The 25,854-nt window shown below is 44.3% G+C and overlaps 1 protein-coding gene across 7 annotated transcripts in view; it reads left to right on the top strand.

Annotated features, from left to right (window-relative positions):
• TPK1 (thiamin pyrophosphokinase 1) overlaps positions 1 to 25,854 on the top strand; it is a 1,127,731-nt gene that overhangs the window by 864,031 nt on the left and 237,846 nt on the right. Inside the window, exon 9 of one of the 7 annotated variants that reach the window (XM_063922447.1) lies at positions 10,872 to 10,991. The exons of 5 other annotated variants lie outside the window; for them this stretch is intronic. In XM_063922447.1, coding sequence (XP_063778517.1) covers positions 10,872 to 10,888 — 17 coding nt within the window. In that variant the 3' untranslated portion in view covers positions 10,889 to 10,991. Of the gene's footprint in view, positions 1 to 5,974; positions 6,114 to 10,871; positions 10,992 to 25,854 lie in introns of those variants that run through there. One more of the 7 variants, XM_063922444.1, reaches the window with a different exon arrangement.

Here is a 25,854-nt window from a genome sequence, read left to right on the forward strand (position 1 = left end):
TTGTGCCTAGGTATAGCGCTAATATGGCTTTGTATTTAACTTATGCCGAGTGTAATATTAAATTATTATTAATATTGTAATATTAAAGTCCCTTCCTGCCTCAAAAGGTCTACTATAGTCCCGGTCCCCAAGAAACCCACTATCACAAACCTGAACGACTACAGGCCGATAGCACTGACGTCTGTGGTCATGAAAACGTTCGAGCGTCTGGTTTTGAATCACCTGAAAACTGTGACTGGCCCCCAACTGGACCCCCTGCAGTTCGCCTATCGCTCGAATCGGTGTGTCGAGGATGCAGTCAACCTGGGCCTGCACTACATTCTACAGCACCTAGACATTCCCGGTACCTACGCGAGGGTCCTGTTTGTCGATTTCAGCTCGGCCTTCAATACAATCGTCCCCAGCATCCTCCACCCCAAATTACTTCGCCTAGGGGTCCCAGAAGCTACCTGTTCCTGGATAATAGACTTACTGACAGACAGGACACAGGTGGTGAAAGCGGGGGAATTCACCTCTCAAGCGCAGTCCATTAGTACAGGGGCCCCTCAGGGCTGTGTCCTTTCACCCCTGCTCTTCTCCCTGTACACAAATGACTGTACCTCAGAGGCGCAATCAGTAAGGATCATCAAATTCGCCGATGACATCACCGTCATCGGCCTCATCAAGGATGGGGACGAATCGGCCTATAGACGGGAAGTAGACCGGCTGGCCCAGTGGTGCATCCACAACAACCTCGAGCTCAACCCCCTCAAAACTGTCGAGATGATAGTGGACTTCAGGAAGAAGTCATCTAGTGCACCTCCGCTAACGATTGCTGACAGTGTGGTATCGCTAGTGGACTCCTTCAAGTTTCTAGGGACCACAATCTCCCGGGACCTTAAATGGGGGTCCAACGCTGACGCCACTGTTGGGAATGCGCAGCAGAGGTTGTTCTTCCTCAGGCAACTAAGGAAGTTCAACATCCCACAGAAGCTTCTGCTCCTCTTCTACTCCACGATTGTGGAGTCGGTACTGTGCTCCTCGATACTCGTATGGTACAGCTCCGCCAGCGCGAGGGACAGATGCAGGCTCCAAAAGGTGGTCAGAACCGCAGAGAAGATCATCGGGGCCGACCTTCCCTCAGTCCAGGACCTGTACTTGTCCAGAGCTAAAAGCGGGCAATGAAGATAGTAAAAGACCAGCTACACCCCGGCCACAGCATGTTTAACTTGCTTCCTTCAGGCAGGCGTTACAGGGCTGTCCCCGCCAGATCCACCAGAAGCCTCAAAAGTTTCTTTCCCCAAGTGGTCCGCCTGCTGAACTCCTGAACATTGACTGACTAGACGTACATGTAACTAACTTGTGTTCCTACGGTATACCTATCTGTGTAACTTTACTTGCCCCCCCCCCACCCCACACACACACACACCTGCTTTCCTGTTACCTAATTGGCTGTTGTATAGCAAACCGAAGACAAATTCCTAGTATACGCAAGTATACCTGGCCAATAAAGCTGATTCTGATTCTGGTGTGAAAGGAGGTAGTTGTGTGTGGACTGTCAAGCAGGGTTTAGTGTCGCAAAGGTGTGTGAGGCAATCAGGTTTGCCCATGCGGTGCCAGCATGGGTACAGCATCTGGGTTGGTTGGTCTCTGACTTTTGGAAGCTTGTAGCGCTTCAACAGAGGATCAAGCTATGGCAGCTGCTGCACCAGTTCCCCAGATGTGTGGCTCTGAGTCGCTGACTCCTGATGGGGTGACTCCCCATTTGGTATCATATCTGCCTGGACTCGTACCATGGAGTGTACGGCATTAGGGTTTGAAAAAGTTCCTTCTTATTTGGAACGCTTTTTCGAAGATTCTCATCTGCATGTAGTGCATAACCGTATTCCATCTTCCAGGGCTCCGTTGGAAGTTTCCGATTCAAAAGTGGAATCCCAAGACAGATGTTGTTCCTTAGGATCTAAAGTCTTCCTCCAGCCATGGGGTGGAAAACCTCATTTCAGCTGTGGATGGACTGTTTGGATTGCAATCACAAGTGGAGGCTGTGGGTTTGGTCATGAGTAAATGCAAGAAGGATGTTACTTTTCAGTCTTCTTCGTATCTCTCCAATTTCATTGAGGAGGCCTGGAAGGCGCCAGATAAAAATGTCTCTGTTCCCTGCAAGTTTGCCTCACTTTATCCACTTCCATTGGATCATGTATCCAAGTGGGAACTGCCTCCCAAAGTTGACTTCTGGTTCAGGGCTCTGTGTCCTTTAAAGATCCGCTTGATACAAAGTTAGAAAGTTGTCTCAAGTCCATTTTATATGCTTCGGCGTCGTTATACCATTATTAGCCTCAGCTTAGGTGACCCGAGCCATGGAGACTTGCACCAATAAACTCATTGAGGGCCTTAACAGTGATTCATCCAGTAAGATTGCTTCTGGTATTGGTGGAACAGCTTTGCACTGTAGCTGAATATGTGTGTGAGGCCATGCAAGACAGTTCACAGATGGATTCCAGAGTTTCAGTTGTGGCTGTCTTGGCCCAAAGGACTCTTTGGCTCTGTGCTTGGACTGCGGATTCAGAATCAAAATGTTCCTTGGAAACTTTTCCGTTTGTTAGGGGTGTTCTTTTTGGACCAGAACTTCATAACATTTTTGCACAGCCTACCGGGGGGTGAAAGCACTTTTGTTCTGGGAGCTGCCACTAAACAGTGGGGTCCATGTTTCCGAGCTATTTGCTCCTCCTCTTGTAGTGGAGAATTTTGTAGAGGCCAGTAAGCCAGAGGCAGCATCTTCCCTGGCAGGGTTTCAGCATCTAGGTTGGTTTTGTCTTGTAAATGACTGTCACTTTAAAAGTATGTCCATTCTCCGCTGACATCCCACACCTTCGGCAAACTCAGGCCTTATTACATATACTACCCAGGTTGTTGGTAGATCATTTTCAGATTGAATCTCTTTGATCATTCATCCACAGCATGGAGATCAATAAATATTTGGTCTCATGGGATGTCAGGGACGTGTATCTTCACGTTCAGTCATTACTTGAGCCTATACAAGTGTGGGGCGACCGGCACCAGATCGAGTGTTTGTGCATCCTCTATGGCTGTGGTGAGCTCCTGGGGAGTGCGACATGGGGCTTCGGCGGCACAAGTCTGTCGTGCCGCTACCTGGTTCTCACTCCACACCTTTTTTTGTTTTTACCGTTTTCATGTCTTTGTCTTTTGTGATGCCCACTTTAGGCGTACATTTCTCCGGCCAAGCAGCATGAGCGTTCCCTTCCCTAGGAGTGGCAGTTGCACGTCCCATAGTCCAGTGTGAAACCAGCCTTGCTGACAGAGAAAATATAATTTTTGGTCACTTACCGTTGAATCCTCTTCTCTGAAGCAGGCTTTGGGACACTGCGTTCCCTCCCTCATGCCCAGCTGTGCGAGGTGGTTCTTAGCTGTCTTTTTCCCTACAAATTTGTTTGTTTGTTCTAACACTTTCACTGGAGTACTGCTACTCCTTACCAGACTCTTGTAAAAGTACTGGCATGATGCGGTTGCAGGGGGGAGGAGCTTAGAATTAAAGTTACAATAGTACAAAAGTGCCAAACTCCAGATCATTCTGCAATGATCCAGTGTCCCACAGCTTGCTTCAGAGAAAAGTATTCAACAGTAAGTGGACAAACGTTTTTATTTTTTTCAGAATTTTTAATAAAAAAATATATATAAGGGAGTACAGAAAAGAAAGATAGGGAAGGCATAGGGATATCATACATAGAGAACACCCAGACATAAGAATATTTCCAACTAAGGATAAATAAATAGCAATCAGGAGTAACGTCTCAGAGAGGGAACAAAAAAAGAACATAATAAATTATGAGTTTCATAGCCAGTCAGAAAATACACAAGCCAACTATACCACTTCATCTATGGAGGATTAGCCAAAGAAGAGTAGAGACAATGGAGCTTCAGAAAGCTACAATTAATTTTGGACACTAAAGAGAGAAGGAGATTTACTTGCTTCCAGAACTGGGCTACACAGTAGCTGCCTTTGTAGCAATTAAGGTATGATTTAGGAGCTGTCTGTGATATATGGGGATGGTACTGTATCTGGGAATACATGCAGGAGAGCGGATGCAAGGGTCAGTGACACACATAAGCTGAAAACTTGCAAAATTATACCTTCTACTGTAAGCAAAAGAGTATGTATACTAGGACACCTCTAAAAAAAATATATATATATATATATACATATATATATATATATATTGGGTAGTTTCATTAAAAAATTGAGCTGTGATGTGACCGCCTTACCCATTTTATTTTCAACATGGTCAGTGCGCTCCCCAAGATCATGGACTTCATGTTTCAGTTAACGAATGGAGGAGGTCAGATAACTTGTGATTTCCTTCTTAAGGTCGCATCCTCCTCGGTGTAATAGGTTTATCCATAATGGCTTCCTTTGCCGCAGTTGGGGGGGGACAGGTTTGGATGATGAGGCTACATCTACCAAGGAATGGTTCTGCAAAGGTAAATAAGAGTCACCATCTGCAGGCATGTAACAGAGGAGGCTTTAAAGAAACTTACAGTGGAGCTTCTGTATTTTAGGTGCAGTGGTGAAGAACAATGGGGGTCATTCCGAGTTGATCACATGTAGCAACTTTTTGCTGCCCGTGCGATCAACTAGATGCCGCCTATGGGGGAGTGTATTTCTGCATAGCAGGGCTGTGAACGCTTGTGCAGCCCTGCTATGCAAAAAAAGTTTCCTGTAAAAGAAGACCAGGGTAAGAGTTACTTACCCTATGCGATCGATCCAGCGATGCAGGTCCCGGAATTGACGTCAGACATCCGCCCTCCAAACGCTGGACATGCCTGCATTGGACTCATCACTCCCTGAAAACGGTGAGTTGCCGCCCCCCGATCTGCTTTCCTCCTGTCAATCTTTTTACGGTCGCCGCTTCGACCGCTTTCTTCGTTTGCGGCATCTCTGCCTGGCGACACCCGTCGCCGGGCAACGAAGCGCCTGCACAATGCAGCCGCCGCGCATGTGCAGTTCCGAACCGATCGCACGGCAGCGAAGAAGCGCAGTGTGCGATCGGGTCAGAATGACCCTCAATGACCAGATAATGATGGAGGCAGAGCAGCCAGTTGTCAGAGCAGGGGACACACCCTAAGTCCATCACCGCAGAAATGGGTAAAATGGAGGGAGCAGGGGAGCACTGTTCAGAGCTAGAAGCCCTGGCTGCAGATGGTCCGCAGGTCAGAGTGCTGAAATGTGCTTATTGCCAGGCTGGTGTTGTCTGAAAGGGCAACTGAGGTTAGAGGGGTCGGTCAGAAAGCCTGTTCTCAATTCAGGGACAGGCAGCTCCCGAATCTGGAGATAAAGCTTCGGGAAGCTGGACCTGTGGTACATTGCCTCATCAAATTATAGCATCAAAGACACCCCTACTCTAAGCATAAATGTTTTGGTAAAAATGTGAACAAAATATCTGTGCTTTTATTTACTTGATACATACAAATTTGCAGTATATTATTGGTAGCGCTGATAGCAAAAGTCTTTCTGTCTTATATGTCATCAATACAGCTACACAGCTTGCTGCATGTACAATATGGGTAAAACTGATATTTTTCTGAAAATCTGGGATCTTGTGTGTTTTAGAAACCTCTCCCTCGTGATTTCAGCGCCTAGAAGGGCTGCTTGGCGCAAATACAGCAATAGTGTATGAGAAAACATCTGTATAAAAAAACAAATTCAAATAGTGGTACAGTATAACTTAATACCTTCCTATACTGCAATTGTCTATGAATTTGTAGGTAGTTTACATGTTAAGACCAGTGGTGGTTCCAGAGGTGGGGCTGCAGGGGAGTCACACCAATTGCCAGTGAGTCCCGACGATGTTTGGCAGCATTTTTGGATGGCACTTGGTGTGGCTCCCCTGTTTGAAATTTGGAATGCGCTGGAGCCCCACATCTGGAGCCAAGACCCATATTAATGTATAACCGTATTTCCCATCTATCCTTATTTCAGCAAGACAATACCAATTTGCAGGCCTGGAAAGGTACAGGCCTTACAACAAAGTTGGATGAACTTTCTTATGAAGGGTGTGTGTTGCTAGGCTGTTAAGTGAATCATGGGTACAATTTTATTTTGTCCCTATAAACGTTGTGAAATTAAATATTGTGGTGGATGGTTATTATTTTATTGCGAATATGTGGGAAATTGTTTCAAGTAATCTAATGTGAAAACGACACAAAGCCAGATGTGGCCAGGTCAAAATTATCTGTGACATCCCCACTTTGAATTATGGGCCTAATTCAGACCTGATCGCTAGCAGGCGATTTTTGCACTGCTGCAATCAGATAGTCACCACCTACAGGGCAATGTATTTTAGCTTTGCAAGTGTGCGATCGCATGTGTAGCAGAGCTGTACAAACAGACCTTGTGCAGACTTACTCAGCCGCTGTGATCACTTCAGCCTGTCCAGGGCCGGAAATTACGCAAGGAGCCCTCCCTGCAAACACTTGGGAATGCCTGCGTTTTTCCAACCTCTCCCTGAAAACAGTCAGTTGCCACCCACAAAAGCCTTCTTCCTGTCAATCTCCTTGCGAACGGATCCGTCATCGCTGAGCGGCGATCCGTTTTGTACCCGTGTGACGAGCCTGCGCATTGCAGTGCATACGCATGCGCAGTTTAGACTTGATCATCCGATGCACGAAATCACAGCCTAGCGATCAGGTCTGAATTAAGCCCCATGTCTATCACTTCTGGAACACTAGAATGCCCCTAACCCTCCCCAATACTGCTCACAAAATTTCACATGTAGTGCCATACATCCCATTTGGACCGTCAGAATAAAGGTGCAATAGTTGAATAGTTGATGTTTGTCAGATATAGTTTGTGGGACATGGTTTTACTTTCTGACACATTTAAAAAGAGTACCTCTTAGCACCTGTACAGACCATGATGTTGGTGTACAAATGCATTTTTTTGGTAAGTACAAATACTGTCTGCTTTTGTATGCAGCAGAAATTTTAAATACTGGACATTTTATATCAGCCCTGCAATTTAGATTTAATAAAGGATTGTCCCCCTAATCAAACTTTAAATTTGTCCACTTATTTTAATTTTTGTTTCTCCAAGGTATTTACTCCTAACTCTAAACCAATATTCATAGTGTTTGCTAATGGCTTAAGAAATGTGGTTTTGTGGTTTAGGAACATTTATTTATACATTTTACCTTCCTTTTTATTTGCAATTTGAACCGAATGAAATGTATTTTCAGGATTATTTAATATTGTTTCATTTGTGTGTCTCTGGTTAAGCCATTATAAAGTGTCATCTTTCCCCATCACATACGTTCTGCAGAGTGTCAGGATAATGCTGTGCATTTGCAGTTAGAAAATTTTTAGCTGTGCATTAATGAGCCTGTGTCTGTCCCACTGGAAGCTCAGTGCAGGTGTAAAACAGCATGTTACGCAAATGCCTGTGTAAAAAAGAAAAATTACAGTATATATTTCAATAACTTGGAATATACACTATGGGTTATACAGTACTTACTTAACAATGCTATTTAAAGCCACCTCATTTTTGGAGTGTTCCGTCTTTGGATTTAAAGGTACAATTTTATTAAATAAATAAAAAATCAGATCTTGTATGTGTCCCTTTTCAGCAGTAATGCCCAAATTCAGGCAAGGAACCTCACACTCCCCAAATCAGATAAACAGAAATGCATGAATGTTGCATGACATAAACTGGCGACAGACAATGTGATATTCACTCCCGATCTGAGAGACAGGTGACACAGGTCATTGTTCAGTTTTGGCATGTGGCTTTGCAGGCTGCAAGGTGGTTACGTTAGGGTTCCAGCTTCTAAGCCTCCTTCACTTGGGTGTTATCATACTGTAGTGTATAATATAGTTGAGATTGTGCAGACATCCCAACCATAGGCGTGCGCAGGGGGTGCCTGGTGCGCACAGGCACCCCCTAATGTCTGTCACCCCCTCACAGACGCCTGCTGCTGCTGCAGTATCGGCGATCGCCGAGTGTGCTCATTTCTGTTCTCCCACCCATAGCGCCCGCCACCCCCTCCGCTCAGTCTGGCTGTCATTCATTTGTATGGGTGCAGCATCACTGATGTAATCCTACTCCCAGTTCCTCTAACCTGTGGGATGTGTCGTGATAATGTCATGCCGCATGCATGCTCCCACCCACGCTCTCTCTCCTCATCATGTGCCAACGCCACAGAATACAGCGTTCTTGTTGGAGAAAGAGAAGTTCAAATTCAATATTAATATATATTTCGAGAGATTAGGATATAATCTATGGTAATAAAATATACAAATTTAACACACATTAAACAGATTCTTTCTATCTATCTATCTATATATATCTATATATATATCTGTGCATCAATTCTCTATATTATTTAGTTTGCATTGAGTGCCAATATGTGGTGGTAGACACGCCTGATAGGTGGCGCTAGACATGCCCAATAGGCAGTGCTTAAACACACCCTTCTAATCGTGCACCCCCTAATAAAATGTCCTGCGCACGCCTATGATCCCAACCACCCCGATTTGTCCTGTGATGGTGAGCAAGGTTGGGAGGTCCCTATATCACATGCTGCTTGGCAGAGCAGCGGTGAATGGATGTTATGCACATGCGTGCAACATCAAAACACTAGGTAGAAGGACTGTGGGTAGCCTAGCCACTTAGGAAGCACTGGGCATGCCTCCAGTGTGACAAAGAAACGGAGCCGTTATGCATGACCACTGTCCCTAAAGCAAGGTGGCACCACTTTACTGTGCTCATGCCTTTGGCGCATGCACAATTTCTAGTTCCCCTCTCTAATTTTGGGAGTTTTGGACTATGTGGGATCATGTATCCAGTTATGTAAATTCAAAAGATATCTGTTACCAAGGAATTCCATGTCCATATACAAGTCATTACAGTTAGAACCAAAGTAAATTACCCATGAGCACCTCCAACACAGAAGATCCTGATGGATGTCACAGCTTACAGCTCATAGCTCCTGCAATTTTTGTCATACATTCATGCTGTGATATAATTGGCCACTTTGGTGTGTCTGCCCTCTAGGCCCAAATTTACCAGTCTTCACCAGGATGTGCATTTGGGTAGCATCAAAATGGCTGTGCAAGAGTTTCTAAATGTACAGGGGAGTCTGTACACTGAACACATATTCAGAATCATTAGAGCATAGCGCTAAATACTGTATTATGCAGCTTAGTTGTTCCCTTTATTTTGCAAAGGTGATTCAGGACATTGCATGCATTGAATTCCCTTTGCCAGTTGTGCTCCTGTATAATAGCTCCATGATCTTTTGTATCTGGAAGACAGAATTTATGTAAAACTCTTTATATGATTGCTTCATATTACTTTTATAAATTCTAGTCATAATGTATTTTCACTATAGAGGTAGTTATGATCATGGCCTCCTTCCTATAGTCTTCTTGCAGACGGCTAACATTTCCCATGATTGATCATTCAGACAGAGTATTCTGAAGTTCTCAATGTGACAGATTTAACTATGAATTTTATAAACTCACTAGCCGCTGGCCTGGCATATTGTTAATGGGTTAGTCAAAATAAAATATGTCTTTACCATCTAGTATGGGAAGCATAGTGATTAAATTTATATACAAAATTGTATGCAACAGAAAAAGATTATCATTGTAATCCAGAAATATATTAGCGAAAACCTCTTTGGGCACATCATAGTTTAACTTTATTGCAAGATTTCCCATCATGCCACACATTCAGCTTCATTGTACAGTCATTTTATTTTTTAACTCACTGTATATTTGTGTCAAAGCCGGCTTTTTCTCTGTAAGAAATGTCTCTAGCTCCTTTAAAGGTGCACTTCCCGCTAAGGTGGGATTGATTCACGGGGTCACCAAGTGGTAGAGGAGAGTACAGATTGTTCAAGCTCATTTAGGTGGCCCAGCAGTGAAACACTCTCTACCCTCTTGGCCCATGCAGATTATTCACAGAAAAATGTTTTGCAAGTGGATTATTGCCTCACTATTCCTGCTTGCCCATGTACTATATTTGTAACTTCCCTAGCGCTGAGGCCCACAAGATACCCTGGTGACATTTTAGAAGGGGGTATTTGCAGGATGAATTAGTGAGAGACCACAATCATATATATTGCAGTTTTTTGTTTTATCACCTCCCTGCTATAGCCAATTTAAACCACTTTAGTTGTTGTTCAGCTTTAAGTAATATATGTCTTGCTTTAGTGCAGTGGTTCCCAAACTTTGTCCTCAAGGCACCCTAACTGTCCAGCCGTTAAGGCTAATCCTGTTTAAGATCAAGGGACTTAATTAGTACCTGAGTCAGTTGAATTATACTATTCATGCACAACAAGCATGGATAGCCTTAAAACCTGGACTGTTAGGGTATCTTGAGAACTGAGGGGTCTATGTACTATGCCATGGAGAGAGATAAAGTACCAACCACTCAGCTACCAACTGTAGTTTTTCAAACACAGCCTGTAACATGACAGTTAGGCGCTGATTGGCTGGTGATTTATCTCTGTCCACTTTCTCTCTCTCCAAGGGGTAAATGTAATAGGGTGCGAGTTTTCAGAGGTTCTGGACTTCGGATGAAAATGTCCATATTTTTAAGGCGGCAATAATTTAGAAGGCAAAACCAGGTTGGTTTTGCCTTGTTTATGATTGCCGCTTTAAAAATACTGGCATTCTTGCCCGAAGTCCCCACCTCCGACAACTTGCACCCTATTACTTTTACCCCCAAGGCTTAGTACATAGACCCCTGAGTTTGGGAAACCCTACTTTAGTGCATAACAGTGGTTACCAAACTTCTGCTACGCCAAAAGTTTCTTATTGATAAATTTAAAAAGAAATATTAAATTAAGGAAATTATTCTTATCTGTCATCCTTAGGTTCAACTGCGGGGTGAGGGACAAGATTTGCTCCTGTTTGTTCACATATTTTATGATTGACCAGCACTAGTTTTGCCTATTGCAGTGACCATGTATTTTTTGAATTGGTCCTGGACCACCATTCCGAGGCACCCCTGCAAGTGTCCTGAGGCACCTAGTTTGAGAACCACTTGTGTATAATGTACAGTAATAGTATACATTAACATAAATAAGCACTGATTATTTTACAATCACAAATCTTTGGCAGGTCCATTTAATTTCCTTGTTTCACAGGTTACACTGCTATTCTGCTTACCGTATTTAGAAAGTTGTGATGGATTTCACAAGTGCTGCTTCACTATTGCTGCTTATCTCAGTAATAAAAATAACTAGCTGATCAGCCCGGTTTGAACCGGGCAAAGGTTTGCTGGGCGGAACATTTTACCCCTTTTCACCCCCTAAGGAATTGATACCCTGTAGTATCCCTGCTTAGTGGGTGGCTGCACATGACTGTCACAGTTTCCGGACCACCCGGCAGGTCACATGTTCCAGGTCACCCAGCAGGTATGACTACAGCAAAAGATGCCAATGTGGTCATAGCAGAATCCAACTCAGAACACCAATCCCAGGGCTGCCTTAAAGGTGCCCAAACACACAGTGATCCACAACTTGGCTGAACAGCCCAGCCGCCATATCTCAGTTAGACTTGCATACATGTTCAGTCATGTATACATCTGTGACTAAATATATGAAGTCTGATCATTTTATATATCACCATTACTGTATATACATAAACATTACACTTTAGAACATATAAGAATAAAAAATGTATGTAGCATATACTAAATTAATGTACTATCACAAGGCAGTGGAGCATATTTCCAGTTATGAAATTAATCTCAACTGCATTTATCCACATGGAATAATAACCTTCTAAATCATGTGTATACAAGCACGTCATATATATCACAAAATGTAGCAGCTGATGCAAACAATGTCATTTATATCAATGAAACGAGATTTGATGATTAGCAATCTGTATATAAGTCGAGCTGTTATAGCAGGAAAATGATTACAGCACATCTAGTACAGTTGGTGTTAGTTTCTTAATCTTGGAGATTATAAGAACATCTGGGACTTTTAGCAAGACATATTGTAATGAGGAACGTTCAGCATCACACCTGATGTTACTGAGAAAATGGGTACTGACTCCGTATGATAGATGCTCAGTGCTTGTAGGGATGCTACATACATGGACTTTGTAGTGATCGTGGTTACGTAATAGCTGTGAAGGTCATGCACACTATCCTCTGAGGAAGAAACCTGACAGGGTTTGCCTTAATCAATACTTTTTGGCATTGAAAGTGGTTGAAACTACATGTTAAGATAGTGCTTGTTCTAAGAAGTGATTGGACCTTTATAACTATTGCATAATAATGGGTGGGTATGGAGAAATAAATGTTACAGGTCCCATACTTAAACTATTTAGTTATGCTGGCACTTGCAGAACTACAAGTGCTAGCATTCCCTGAAACCAAAGGTTTGCTGGTATATATGGTGCACCAGAAAAAATATCTTTAATTCTGTATTATTTAAAAGTAAACACTACCCCACATACCCTCAGTCACCACTTGGAGGAGGTTCTTCTTCCAGTTTGACAGTCCAATAGCAAAAAAATAATAATAATAAATAATAAAACATAGAACATGTCCGGGATGCCAGGGCAAGCTTGAGCTTCCATTCCTACAGGTCCCAGCATGCTCTGGCAGACATTGGTATGCCGTTATTTATAATTCTATAGTTTAGGCATGCCAGGGCTTGCTGGGACCAGCAAAAAAATGTAATCTAACAATTTTAACTTTTCTACGTCCAAAGGGTATTTTGGAAAAGTGTTTTCAGCTGTTACATTGTGACTATAAGATGCCAATGCTGCTATTGAGCCTTTAGACCAGGCCTGGTCAACCTGTGGCTCTACAGCTGCTGTGAAACTACACATCCCAGCATGCCCTGCCACAGTTTTAGCATTCCCCAATAGCAAAACTGTGGTAGAGAATGCTGGGACTTGTAGTTTTGCAAGAGCTGGAGAGCCACAAGTTGGCCAGGCCTGCTCTAGACCAATATCTCATAGCCTAGTGTTTGTAGTGTCTTGTTTTTGGAGGAGCCTATGGTGTTTGTCCCCCTGATTTTGCCACTACCAGCCTGGGAGGGATGGATTTGCACATCTGCACGTGGGCCTGGGTCTTTCAATGGTTGCATGGTTGTCACACAATTTATGCATGGAAGTGACAGGTGGCTGGAAGGCAGGCAGGTTAGAGAATGCTACCCATCTGTTCCAATTATGTTATAACGCAAATGGAATGGTTGGGGACCATTCTCTGACTGCCATGTGGCCACCAGCCACCTCTTTGAAGAGTGTGGCTGTGGGCAGCACCAGACCCTTGCATTTGTACTGGTGTGGGTGGTAGATGCAATGCTGCCACCTGGTTCAGCACTCTGGCCCTCATTCCGAGTTGTTCGCTCGCTAGCTGCTTTTAGCAGCCGTGCAAACGCTAAGCCGCCGCCCTCTGGGAGTGTACCTTAGCTTAGCAGAAGTGCGAACGAAAGGATCGCACAGTGGCTACAAAATAATTTTGTGCAGCTTCAGAGTAGCTCCAGACCTACTCCTAGCTTGCGATCACTGCAGACTATTTAGTTCCTGTTTTGACGTCACGAACACGCCCTGCATTCACCCAGCCACGCCTATGTTTCCTCAGCCACTCCTGCGTTTTTATCTGACACGCCTGCGTTTTTACACACACTCCCCGAAAACGGTCAGTTACCTCCCAAAAACACCCACTTCCTGTCAATCACTCTGCGGCCAGCAGTGCGATTGAAAAGCGTCGCTATACCTTGTGTGAAACTGCAATGGCCGTTGTGAAAGTACGTCACGCGTGCGCATTGCGCCGCATATACGCATGCGCAAAATGCCGTTTTTTTGCATGACCATTGCGCAGCGACCGAAAACAGCTAGCAAACAACTCTGAATGACCACCTTTGTTCCAGCTACTGATCCCATATCTGCCTATGAGACAATCTTGCACAAAATGTAAGTTGCCATACTTGCCTACCTTTGAAAGATTGTGAAGATAACACCTACTATATGTGTGTGGTGCTACAGAGGCCGTGCACATCTCCTGAGAAGTTATGTGATGATAGCTATGTTGTTGTTTTTTTGTATTTTTTTATTACTGTCCAAGTTATATAATACAGTAGCAATTGAACTTCAGCCCCCCCAAAAATAAAAAAATTAAATATGGGTTTTTTTGTGCTAAACTTACAATTTGTAATAGTCTGACATTGAGCCCAGTACTTTGCAGAACATACAGTACAGGTGAAACTCAGAATATTAGAATATTGTACAAAAGTTCATTTATTTCAGTAATTCAACTTAAAATGTGAAAGTAATATATTATATAGACTCATTACATGCAAACTGAGATATTTCAAGCCTTTATTTGTTATAATTTTGATGATTGTGGCTTACAGTTTAAGAAAACCCCAAATCCAAAATCTCAGAAAATTAGAATATTACATAAAATCAATAAAAAAGGATTTTAAATACAGAAATGTCGGCCCTCTGAAAAGTTATATAGTTACTGAGGTTGAAAAGAGACAAAATGCCCATCGGGTTCAACCTGTATTCATGCATATGTACTCAGTACTTGGTTTGGGCTCTTTTTCCATGAATTACTGCCTCAATGCGGCATGGCATGGATTCTGTTAGTCTGTGGCACTGCTGAGGTGTTGGAAGACCAGGATGCTTAAATAGTGGCTTTCAGCTCTTCTGCATTGTTCGGTCTCATGTCTCTCATCTTTCTTTTGGCAATGGGTTCAGGTCAGGCGAGTGTGGGGGAGATTCACAAGGAGTGGACTGAGGCTGGAGTTAGTGCATCAAGAGCCACCACACACAGATGGATCCTGGACATGGGCTTCAAATGTCATATTGCTCTTGTCAAGCCGCTCCTGAACAACAAACAACATCAGAAGCATCTTACCTGGGCTAAAGAAAAAAAGAAATGGTCTGTTGCTCAGTGTACAAAGTCCTCTTTTCTGATGAGAGCAAATTTTGCATCTCATTTGGAAACCAAGGTCCCAGGGTATGGAGGAAGAATAGAGAGGCACACAATCCAAGATGCTTGAAGTCCAGTGTGAAGTTTCCTCAGTTTTCGGGAGCCATGTCATCTGCTGGTGTTGGTCCACTGTGCTTTATTAAGTCCAGAGTCAACACAGCCGTCTACCAGGACATTTTAGAGCACTTTATGCTTCTTTCAGCAGACAAGCTTTATGGAGTTTCTGACTTCATATTCTAGCAGGACTTGGCACCTGCCGCCTCTGCCAAAAGTACCAAAACCTGGTTCAGTGACCGTGGGATTACTGTGCTGGATTGGCCAGCAAACTCGCCTGACCTGAACCCCATAGAGAATCTATGGGGTATTACCAAGAGAAAGATGAGAGATATGAGACCGAACAATGCAGAAGAGCTGAAGGCCGCTATTGAAGCATCCTGGTCTTCCATAACACCTCAGCAGTGCCACAGGCTGATAGAATCCATGCCACGCCGCATTGAGTCAGTAATTCATGCAAAAGGGGCCTAAACCAAGTACTGAGTACATATGCATGATTATACTTTTCAGAGGGCCGACATTTCTGTATTTAAAATCCTTTTTTTATTGATTAATGTAATATTCTAATTTTCAGAGATTTGGGGTTTTCTTAAGCTGTAAACCACAATCATCAAAATTATAACAAATAAAGGCTTGAAATATCTCACTTTGCATGTAATGAGTCTATATAATATATTAATTTCACCTTTTAAGTTGAATTACTGAAATAAATGAACTTGTGAACTTTTGCACGATATTCTAATTTTCAGAGTTTCACCTGTATATTATCTGCCTCCACATGGCCAAGGTAGTAGCTCAGCTATGTGTACAGCTGTGAGCAGACTTGCAGTCAGAGTCCATCCTGCACTCTGTGTCACAGCACTATTCATGTTCTAAGAGTAATTATTTTCCATTGCTCAGCCTCACTGCATGAAAACTGTTAAATCAGCTTATTTTGACAAGCCTCGAGACAAACTGAAAGTCTAGAAATGATCCTGACATGGCTGAAGACAATGAATAATTGACCTCTCTATATGTACTAATTTGTCATTTCCCCTGTAAATATACTTTAATTGTTTTCCTTTTCCATTGCCCAGAATCAGCCATAATAAATATGATATGTCAGGACGCTGAAACATTTTCAGAACTCAGAAAAGGGGGCGATTGTAGGTGTTGAGTGAATTATTGATTGTTCAATCAGCAATAAAATGATAAGCGAGGATGTGTATGGAGGAGAATTCTTAATTATAATGACTTTCTCATACACTTTGGATGAATTTACCATAGTAAATACATAGTAATAGTATCGCACTTTATAATAAAGTACTGTTTGCCAATAGCACCTACAGTATAACAGAATTTGTAATATGGAGGTTTAGAAATATTTAGTACAGTATGTCATAAGGATTAAATTATGGGAAACTTAATATGCTATAAGTCTACATATAGGAATTTTATTGTGTTGTGGATAAAGCTAAACTTTTTCGATTGATTGACATTTATTGCAGTTATCATGGTAACTAAAGCATAAAGTCATGGGTAAAAATTCAATTAGCCACCAATTCCATAAAAGTTAATGTGGGTCAATGTAATGTACATGTTGCCCTGAGTTCAGGGAAAATGTTGTACAGTAATTCTGCATGATATGACCTATGGTAAGTGCATGAAAAAGTGGGAAATCACCCTCAACCTCAGACAAAGTGCCAAATAAGATAGTAGGGTGGTGTCACAACTGAAGGCTGGTGAGGGTATCTGGAAGCTTCAGTTGAAGGGGCTGACGGATACCGGAATTTGGGTGGTGTGAGTAGACTCCTAGACATGCGCTAAGACAATAGCAAAGAAATGCCCGAAGGCGTGACCACGACAACTGGAAGTATCTTTCTGGAGTTTTATTAAATAAAAAGTCATATAAGGTGCAAAAAGAATAATAAACATCACAAGTGATGATTAAAAGCACAACTGGTTGGGACCAGTAATCCGGAATGTGAGGGAAAGTTCTGTGTAACGCCTAGGGACCCACATGAGGAAATAACGTGATGCTGGGAATAGTAGGTGAAACTGTAAACAATACTGGGGTTTGTGGATAAACAATAAGTGAAGCTGGGGTTCGCTGGAAAACTAAGTGAAGCTGGGGTTTGCTGGAAAACTGTAAGTGAAGCTGGGGTTCGCTGGAAAACTGTAAGTGAAGCTGGGGTTCGCTGGAAAACTGTGAAACACTGAGAAGTTGCTGCTGGGAAGCCGGAGCATGAAATGCTGTTAGTGCTGGGTGCAGGAATAATGGAGACGGGTTGCACCACAGCCAATGGACACAGCAAGCTGGAATACCACTGGGGAGGAAATGCACCAAGGAGTCAGGCTAATGCAGGGAGAGTCACAGAGAACTGCACACTGGAATCGCTGGAGACAATTGAAGCACTGACAACTTCTAAGTGCTGGGACCAGATATTTATAGCAGCAGGATGGCAGGTATTGGTGGACAATTAGGCTCCAGCTCTACAGCACTGCGGATAGGTGAAACGGGATCATGTGATCCAAGTCCAACATGGCTGCGCCCATTGACGAATGCAGAAGGGGAATTAGGAACTTAGAACACATGTGTGAGGCAACAATGGCGGCGGAGGCCGCAACAGCAGAAGCCCACGCGTTCAGCGGCCACAGGGATGGAGGTGGTGGCCAGAGCACACGGAGAACACACATCCAGCGGGGAGCCACGGGCGCGGCAACGACAGCCGCAACGGGACTAAGAGCGCCGCACCACCGCGAGTGCAAACACTGAGGAGGCCCACTAAAGCCAGCGCTGCAGGCAATACAAACTGCAGCCCGGCCCTGGCTCGTTGAGCCAACCTCAGGAGGCACCTAACCGGTAAGAAACGGCGTCTAGTTACCCGGATCGTGACAGGTGGTATAGGAAGCTGGTATAAGCAAAGTGTATGAGGTTTTTGAAAGGTTTCAAATGGAATTTATTAACAGTGAAAATATTATAATAAGCAGGTATTTTTCAGCAAATTAAAGCTTATACAGTACATTATTCTACAGTGCATTAAATTGCCTACCATTTGGGTGTGTGTGTGTGTGTGTGTGTGTGTGTGTGTGTGTGTGTGTGTGTGTGTGTGTGTGTGTGTGTGTGTGTATATATATATAAAAAAAAAATGCATTTGACCGGCACTCCACATATAGCAAGATAGCACCTGGGTGCCCTCCCAAGGACCTGTGAGGAACTGAGTATAGCGACAATAGCAGGCGGCACTCCTAGGATTTTCAATAACGTAGACAGCACATAGCCAGTTTTGTATCAACATTTCAGATGCCGTTAATTAGCACCGTTCGTCAGGACAAGGTTACATTAACAAACACATACCTTTATAGTAGCCAGTGTATCATGCTGCACCCAGCGTCTCCCCGCACTTCCGGGTATGGGCGTTACCGAGTCACGTCACGCATCACCGCCGGCCGCCGGAGGGGGCGGAAACGGTATCCATGGTGATGACTCACCAACCAGGAGTCCACCACGTCTGTGTCAGCCCGATCCAGCCAATCCGGGAGACTGACATCTGTGACTTGACCAACCCGGCGCTGAGGGGGGGTGGGGGTTGCAGTGTTCATGGCAACCCACACCAAACTAAAACATATAAACAAATACCAAAATATAAACAATAAACACCAATTGAAAAAAAATCACGCAATATATACATTAGCGCTAGAGATCAATATGCTCAAAATAAATTACATTGTAAGCTGCCCAGATCGGAGTATATTCAATGTACAAATCTCCTTATTTAAATAAGCAAAGCTCACACAGTAAGAGCAACATCGACATTCTTCTCTGACCAATTACTTCATTGATGATTAGTAGCAACACCAAATTCTAATATATATCTAAAAATATATCAATTAGAATTGACAAGCGCTACCTCACAGCTATAGTATAAAGCCCAAGTTATCGATTCCCAAACTATCAGGCATTTAAGTAGACACCCAGTGCTTTTAATTGGACAGAAGAGACTACACTAAGAAATAAATTCAATTAAATGTTACACAAACCAAACAAGGTAGAGCAACAACAACTTCAAGACCTAAAAAAAACAAGTTAGAGACAGATTTTCATTCAAACGAATCGGCGATACCGTATTCATATCGAATATCATTCTACAGAATGAGCCTTTTTCAAGTGGTCTTATCTTCACTAGATATATAGATGATCTCCTAATTATTTGGACTGGTAAAGTAGAAACCTTTATAGAACATATGGGAGCCATTAACCTCAGGCAAAATTTTGGCTGCTGCACCCTAACACCGCCGCTAGTTCCACCTTTGACCCTGCATCCTATTCCCAGCACCATCATACCTCACCCATAGCAGTCCTCATTTTGGTGTTCCTATCCCCTATATTTTAAATAGGAACAGTGCGCATATTCGGGGCACAGCCCAAAAAGGGGCATGTTCTTGCTGGGAAGGGGCATAGCCACACAATAGTACCCCAAATTCAAATTATGCCACACAGTAGTGCAACTTTATTCACATTTTATCATGCGATAGTGTCCCTAATTCACATTACGTCACACAGTAGTACCACTTTACCTTATATACATTACTCCTCACAGTAGTGCCCCTTATTCACATTACATCACACTGAATTGCTCCTTATTCACATTACACCACACCATATTGCTCTTTATTCACATTAGACCACACAGTAGTGCCATTTCTATACATTACGCCACACAGTAAAGCACCTTATACACATAATGCCACACTTTAGTAATGCCTTTATACACATAATGCCACACAGTAATGCCCCTTACACATATGACACACATTATTAATGTCCTTATAAACAATGTACCTTATACATTATGCCAACCTTTATTAATGCCCTTGTACACATAATGTCCCTTGCACAAAAAAAAATAAATACAAATCTGACGGGGAAGCAGAGTCATTTCAGCACTATAAGGAATGTAACAAAATATGCAAAAAGGAAATAAGAGCGGCTAAAGTAGAAACTGAAAAATTAGTAGCAAAGGAAAGCAAAGCGAATCCCAAAAAATTATTTAAATACATTAATAGCAAGAGATTAAAGAAGGAGAGTATAGGCCCTTTAAAAGACAAGTTGGGAGTCTTAAGCAAAAATGATAATGACATAGCGGACACACTAAATGAGTTTTTTTCAACAGTATTTACTAGAGAGGACCCAATTCAGGGACTAACATATAATCTCAATAATGAGAATATCCCACTGATAGGTACTTATTTAAGCGAGGAAGTAGTCTGTGACCGATTAAAACATTTAAAGATTAATAAGTCACCAGGTCCCGATGGTATTCACCCAAGGGTTCTAATGGAGCTTCATTCTGAACTTGCAAAACCGCTATTTTTGATCTTTAAGGATTCAGTAATTGTTAGGGTCTCCTGCCCTGTGCTGCCACGTCGTCATGGCAACCGGGAGACAAGTGCTAGCGGAGTAACCTGAGCGCAGCTGATACTCCGGTTCGGGTCTTTTGCTGTGCAGTGGTTACAGGCTCTGTGCACGGCAGGGGATCCGGTGCTGGTTTTTGTGCTCACAGTCTGAGTGGGGCGTGGACAGCACCTGCTTTATAAGGCCTCTTCTCAGGTTAAGCAGATGCTGCTGAATCTTTGTTGGTTAGTCAGTTCCTGAAAGTTAGCCAGTACTGTGTAGCTTTGTATTTGTTGTTGCTTACTGCAAATAGGCCTGGGGATTTGGTACTACACTCTGCCAATCCAGACCTAGCAGTAAGACTGGAGTCAGTCGTTTAGCTTGCTGGGGTTCTTTTACTACTCTGTGAACTTAGCATGTTTGCGGCTGTATTCTAAGACTTGCCTGCCTAAATCCTGTCTCACTGTGCAAGGTGTCAGGTGTCAGTTTAGTGGCAGTAAGCTGAACCTTTGCACTGCAAGTGAGAATTAGGATTGTGGAGACTCTCCTTGTGTCTATCATTCCATCTCTGACCAAGGAGTTTACTGCCACACCCGTTGGTAACCCTTTAGGGTTTTGCTGTTGCCCTTAGCAACAGCATTTCGGGTTCTCTACGTATTAAAACACAACATCTTGCTTTTCCCATCTGAGCATTACTAATATTAGGGAGACACCCAGTTCCTTAGCCTCTGGGCTTCTCTGTTCACTTTGTGTGTATTTTGTTACCCTATCACCTTCTGTGTACGTAATGTCATATTCCCCAGTCTGTCTGTGAGTTCATTTGTTTTGCATACCTATCCGTTCTGACACCAGTACATTCCTGCAGGCACTGGTGTGCATAACAGTTCAAACACCAGTACATTCCTGCAGGCACTGGAGTGCATAACAGTTCTGACACCAGTACATTCCTGCAGGCACTGGTGTGCATAACATATTCAGCAGCCTAATACTCCTGTTGAAATTTTGTGGGAATATGGAGCATACCCCTCAAAATAAGTTGCAACAGGTGGTCGATCAGGTGCAAGTCCTGACTCGACAATTTAATGATTTGTCCATTAAAATGCACACCTCCCAGGCCGCTGGCGGAGCTCCCGCAGCAGCAGCACCTTCAGGGGTTAAGGAGCCGAAAGTAAATCTCCCGGATCGTTTTTCTGGAGATCGCTCGCAGTTCTTTTGTTTCAAGGAGAGCTGCAAGCTATACTTCCGGCTTAGGCCTCAGTCTTCTGGGTCGGAGATTCAGCGGGTGGGCATAGTGATTTCCTTGCTACAAGGAGACCCACAGGTCTGGGCATATGGGTTGCAGCCTGACTGTCCATCGCTTAAAAGTGTTGATGCTTTTTTTACGGCACTGGGCATGTTGTATGATGACCCTGACAAGACGGCCTCAGCCGAGGCTCAGATTTCGATCCTTAAGCAAGGGCGAAGGCCAGTTGAGGTTTACTGTACGGAGTTTCGGAGGTTGGCCCATGATACCCAGTGGAATGACCCAGCCCTGAGACACCAGTACCGAAGAGGTCTTTCTAACCAGATAAAGGACCAACTGGTACAATATCCCTTGCCTGATAGCTTGGATCAGCTCATGCAGTTATCCATCCGGGTGGATAGACGGCTGAGAGAGCGTAGGCTTGAAAGGGAGACTGAGGTTTCCTTCTTTCCCAAGGGAACCTCAGACTCTGAGGAATTTTCCGAGGAGCCTATGCAGATTGGGGCTACCCGCCTCTCCTCGCGTGAGAAGACGCGGAGGAGACAGCAGGGGTTGTGTTTGTACTGTGGGAATAAAGGTCATGTGGTAGTATCATGCCCAGAAAAGCCGGAAAACTTCAGGGCCTGAGGGTGATGGGAAATATCCTGTCAGGCCAGAAGTCAGAATTTCCCAAGAAGACTTTTATCATTCCGGTGACCTTGAAGATCCTCGGTCAAACTGTCAAGACTGAGGCCTTTGTGGACAGTGGGGCCGACGGGGTTTTTATGGACCGCCAATTCGCCCTGAAACACTCTGTTCCCTTAGTACCCTTGGCATCGGAAATTGAGATTTGTGGGTTAAACGGGGAACCATTATCCCAAGGTAAAATTACCTCTTGCACTAGCCAGATTTCTTTGTTTATTGGAGCCACACACTCTGAAAAATTGTCCTTTTATGTGACTGTCTGTACTTTTGCCCCATTGGTGTTGGGGTTACCCTGGTTAAGGGCCCACAATCCTCAATTTGACTGGGTCTCTGGGGAGATTCTTAGATGGGGTACTGATTGTTTCAGGAGTTGCTTGAGCCTTCCAGTCAGGCTCTCGCAGCTAAGTTTGCCAGGATTGCCAGGGTGTTATGCAGATTTTGCGGACGTGTTCTCCAAAAAAGTTGCAGAGGTACTACCTCCCCATCGCCCCTATGACTGTGCCATTGATTTGTTGCCAAATGCTAAGCTTCCCAAGAGCAGGTTGTACTCCCTGTCACGTCCTGAGACTCAGGCTATGGCAGAGTACATTCAGGAGAACTTGGCTAAGGGATTTATCAGACCTTCACAGTCTCCAGTTGGGTCAGGGTTCTTCTTCGTGGGTAAAAAGGACGGTTCGTTGCGACCCTGCATCGACTTCAGGGAATTGAACCGTATCACGATTAAAAACTCATACCCACTGCCTCTCATTTCGGTCTTGTTTGACCAGCTTCGTACTGCCACCATTTTTTCTAAGATTGACCTACGCGGTGCGTACAATCTAATCCGAATAAGAGAGGGGGATGAATGGAAGACTGCCTTTAATACCCACTCAGGGCATTATGAATATTTGGTGATGCCTTTTGGGCTCTGTAATGCCCCGGCAGTCTTCCAGGATTTCATGAATGATGTGCTCAGGGAATATTTGGATAGATTCTTAGTTGTATACTTAGATGACATCCTAATCTTCTCCCATTCCCTGGAGGAACATCGGAAGCATGTACGCTTAGTCCTCCAGAAACTCAGAGACCACCGGCTTGGGGCGAAGCTGGAGAAGTGCGAATTTGAAGTTCAGCAAATCGCATTTCTAGGATATATTATCTCCCCAGAAGGTTTCCAAATGGAGGGTTCCAAGGTACAGGCAGTCCTGGATTGGGTGCAGACCACTAGTTTGAAGGCGCTTCAGCGTTTCCTGGGCTTTGCGAATTTTTATAGACGATTTATCGCTGGATTTTCGTCTATAGTGGCGCCCTTGGTGGCACTCACTAAGAAAGGGGCGGATGTTGCTCACTGGTCTTGTGAGGCTAAAGCGGCTTTTGCCCGTCTCAAAAGGGCATTTGTATCGGCCAAGGTGCTGCGACACCCAGATCCAGAGCGTCCTTTTGTGGTGGAGGTGGATGCCTCTGAGATGGGTATTGGGGCAGTGCTTTCTCAGATGGGAGTGTCTGATAATCGCCTTCATCCCTGTGCTTACTTTTCCCGTAAATTTTCGCCTGCCGAGATGAATTATGACGTGGGTAACCGGGAATTGTTGGCTATTAAGGATGCACTCGAGGAGTGGAGACACTGGCTTGAGGGGGCTAAGTTTGTGGTCTCAATTCTCACCGACCATAAGAATCTGGCATATTTAGAGTCAGCGAAGCGTCTCAATGCCAGGCAGGCACGATGGGCTTTGTTTTTTGCTCGCTTTAATTTTTTGATAACATATCGCCCTGGGTCAAAAAACATCAAGGCTGATGCGCTCTCGCGTAGTTTTGCTCCAATCCAGGAGACCACCGAGGAGCCGTTGCCCATTGTGTCCCCATCATGTATTAAAGTGGGCATTACCCAAGACCTCTTATCATTAGTCCTTAGAGCACAGGAGCAGGCTCCTCCAGACCTTCCGGTAGGTCTTTTGTTTGTGCCTCCTAGGTTAAGACAGCGAGTGTTCCTGGAATTCCATGCCAAGAAGTCGGCAGGTCACCTCGGGAGTTGCTATCTAGGGCGGTGTGGTGGCCCTCGGTGGCTAAGGATGTGGATCAGTGAGTTCGGGCATGTGACATCTGTGCCCGAAATAAGACTCCTAGAGGGGTTCCTGTTGGCCCATTACATCCACTCTCTATCCCATCTAAGCCATGGACCCACATTTCAATGGATTTTGTGGTGGACTTGCCCAAATCCTCGGGGATGACAGCCATCTGGGTTGTCGTTGACAGGTTTTCGAAGATGGCGCACTTCGTTCCACTGGTTGGGCTGCCATCGGCCAGACGCCTGTCTGAATTATTTATGCTGCATGTTGTGCGTCTCCACGGGTTGCCACTTGATGTGGTCTCTGACCGCGGATCCCAGTTTGTGGCCAAATTCTGGAGGGCATTTTGTTCCGATCTCCAGATTTCTGTCAGCTTGTCGTCAGGCTACCATCCGCAGTCTAATGGGCAGACTGAAAGGGTGAACCAGTCCTTGGAGCAGTTCCTCAGGTGTTATGTCTCCAAGTGTCAGACTGACTGGGTTGCTCATCTGTCCATGGCGGAGTTTGCCTATAACAACGCGGCTCACTCTGCTACAGGGATCTCTCCCTTCCTTTGTGTGTATGGGCATCATCCTAAGGCCAATTCTTTTGACCCCCTGGACTCCACGCCTGGTGGTTCCTCTGTGGTTTTGGTCCTTAGAGGTATTTGGCGGAAAGTGAAGAAAGCCCTTGTGTCTGTGTCATTAGTGACCAAAAGGGTTTTTGATAAGCGGAAAAGACCCTGCAGCTTTAAATTAGGAGACTTCGTCTGGTTGTCTACCAAGAATTTGAAGTTGAGACAGCCATCTCATAAGTTAGGCCCCCGGTTCATTGGCCCTTATAAAATCACCAGGGTTATCAATCTGGTGGCATTTCAGTTAGATCTGCCCCGTTCTTTGGGTATCAATAAAACATTTAATTGTTCCCTTTTAAAATGGGCGATTAGTAATCCTTCTTCCAGTGGAAGACCTTCCCCTCTTCTGATACGTGGCCAGAGGGAGTTTGTTGTTGAAAGGATTCTTGACTCCAAGATGGTTCGGGGTCGGCTGTCATTTTTGGTGCACTGGAAGGGGTATGGCCCGGAGGAGCGGTCGTGGGTGCGCAGTTGTGATCTTCATGCCCCCAGACTGATACGCTCTTTCTTCTCGCAGTTCCCCGATAAACCCGGTGGTAGGGGTTCTTTGACCCCTCGTCAGAGGGGGGGTACTGTTAGGGTCTCCTGCCCTGTGCTGCCACGTCGTCATGGCAACCGGGAGACAAGTGCTAGCGGAGTAACCTGAGCGCAGCTGATACTCCGGTTCGGGTCTTTTGCTGTGCAGTGGTTACAGGCTCTGTGCACGGCAGGGGATCCGGTGCTGGTTTTTGTGCTCACAGTCTGTGAGGTCTGAGTGGGGCGTGGACAGCACCTGCTTTATAAGGCCTCTTCTCAGGTTAAGCAGATGCTGCTGAATCTTTGTTGGTTAGTCAGTTCCTGAAAGTTAGCCAGTACTGTGTAGCTTTGTATTTGTTGTTGCTT

The sequence above is a fragment of the Pseudophryne corroboree genome, chromosome 5 (assembly GCF_028390025.1).
Source record: "Pseudophryne corroboree isolate aPseCor3 chromosome 5, aPseCor3.hap2, whole genome shotgun sequence".
NCBI lineage: Eukaryota > Metazoa > Chordata > Amphibia > Anura > Myobatrachidae > Pseudophryne > Pseudophryne corroboree.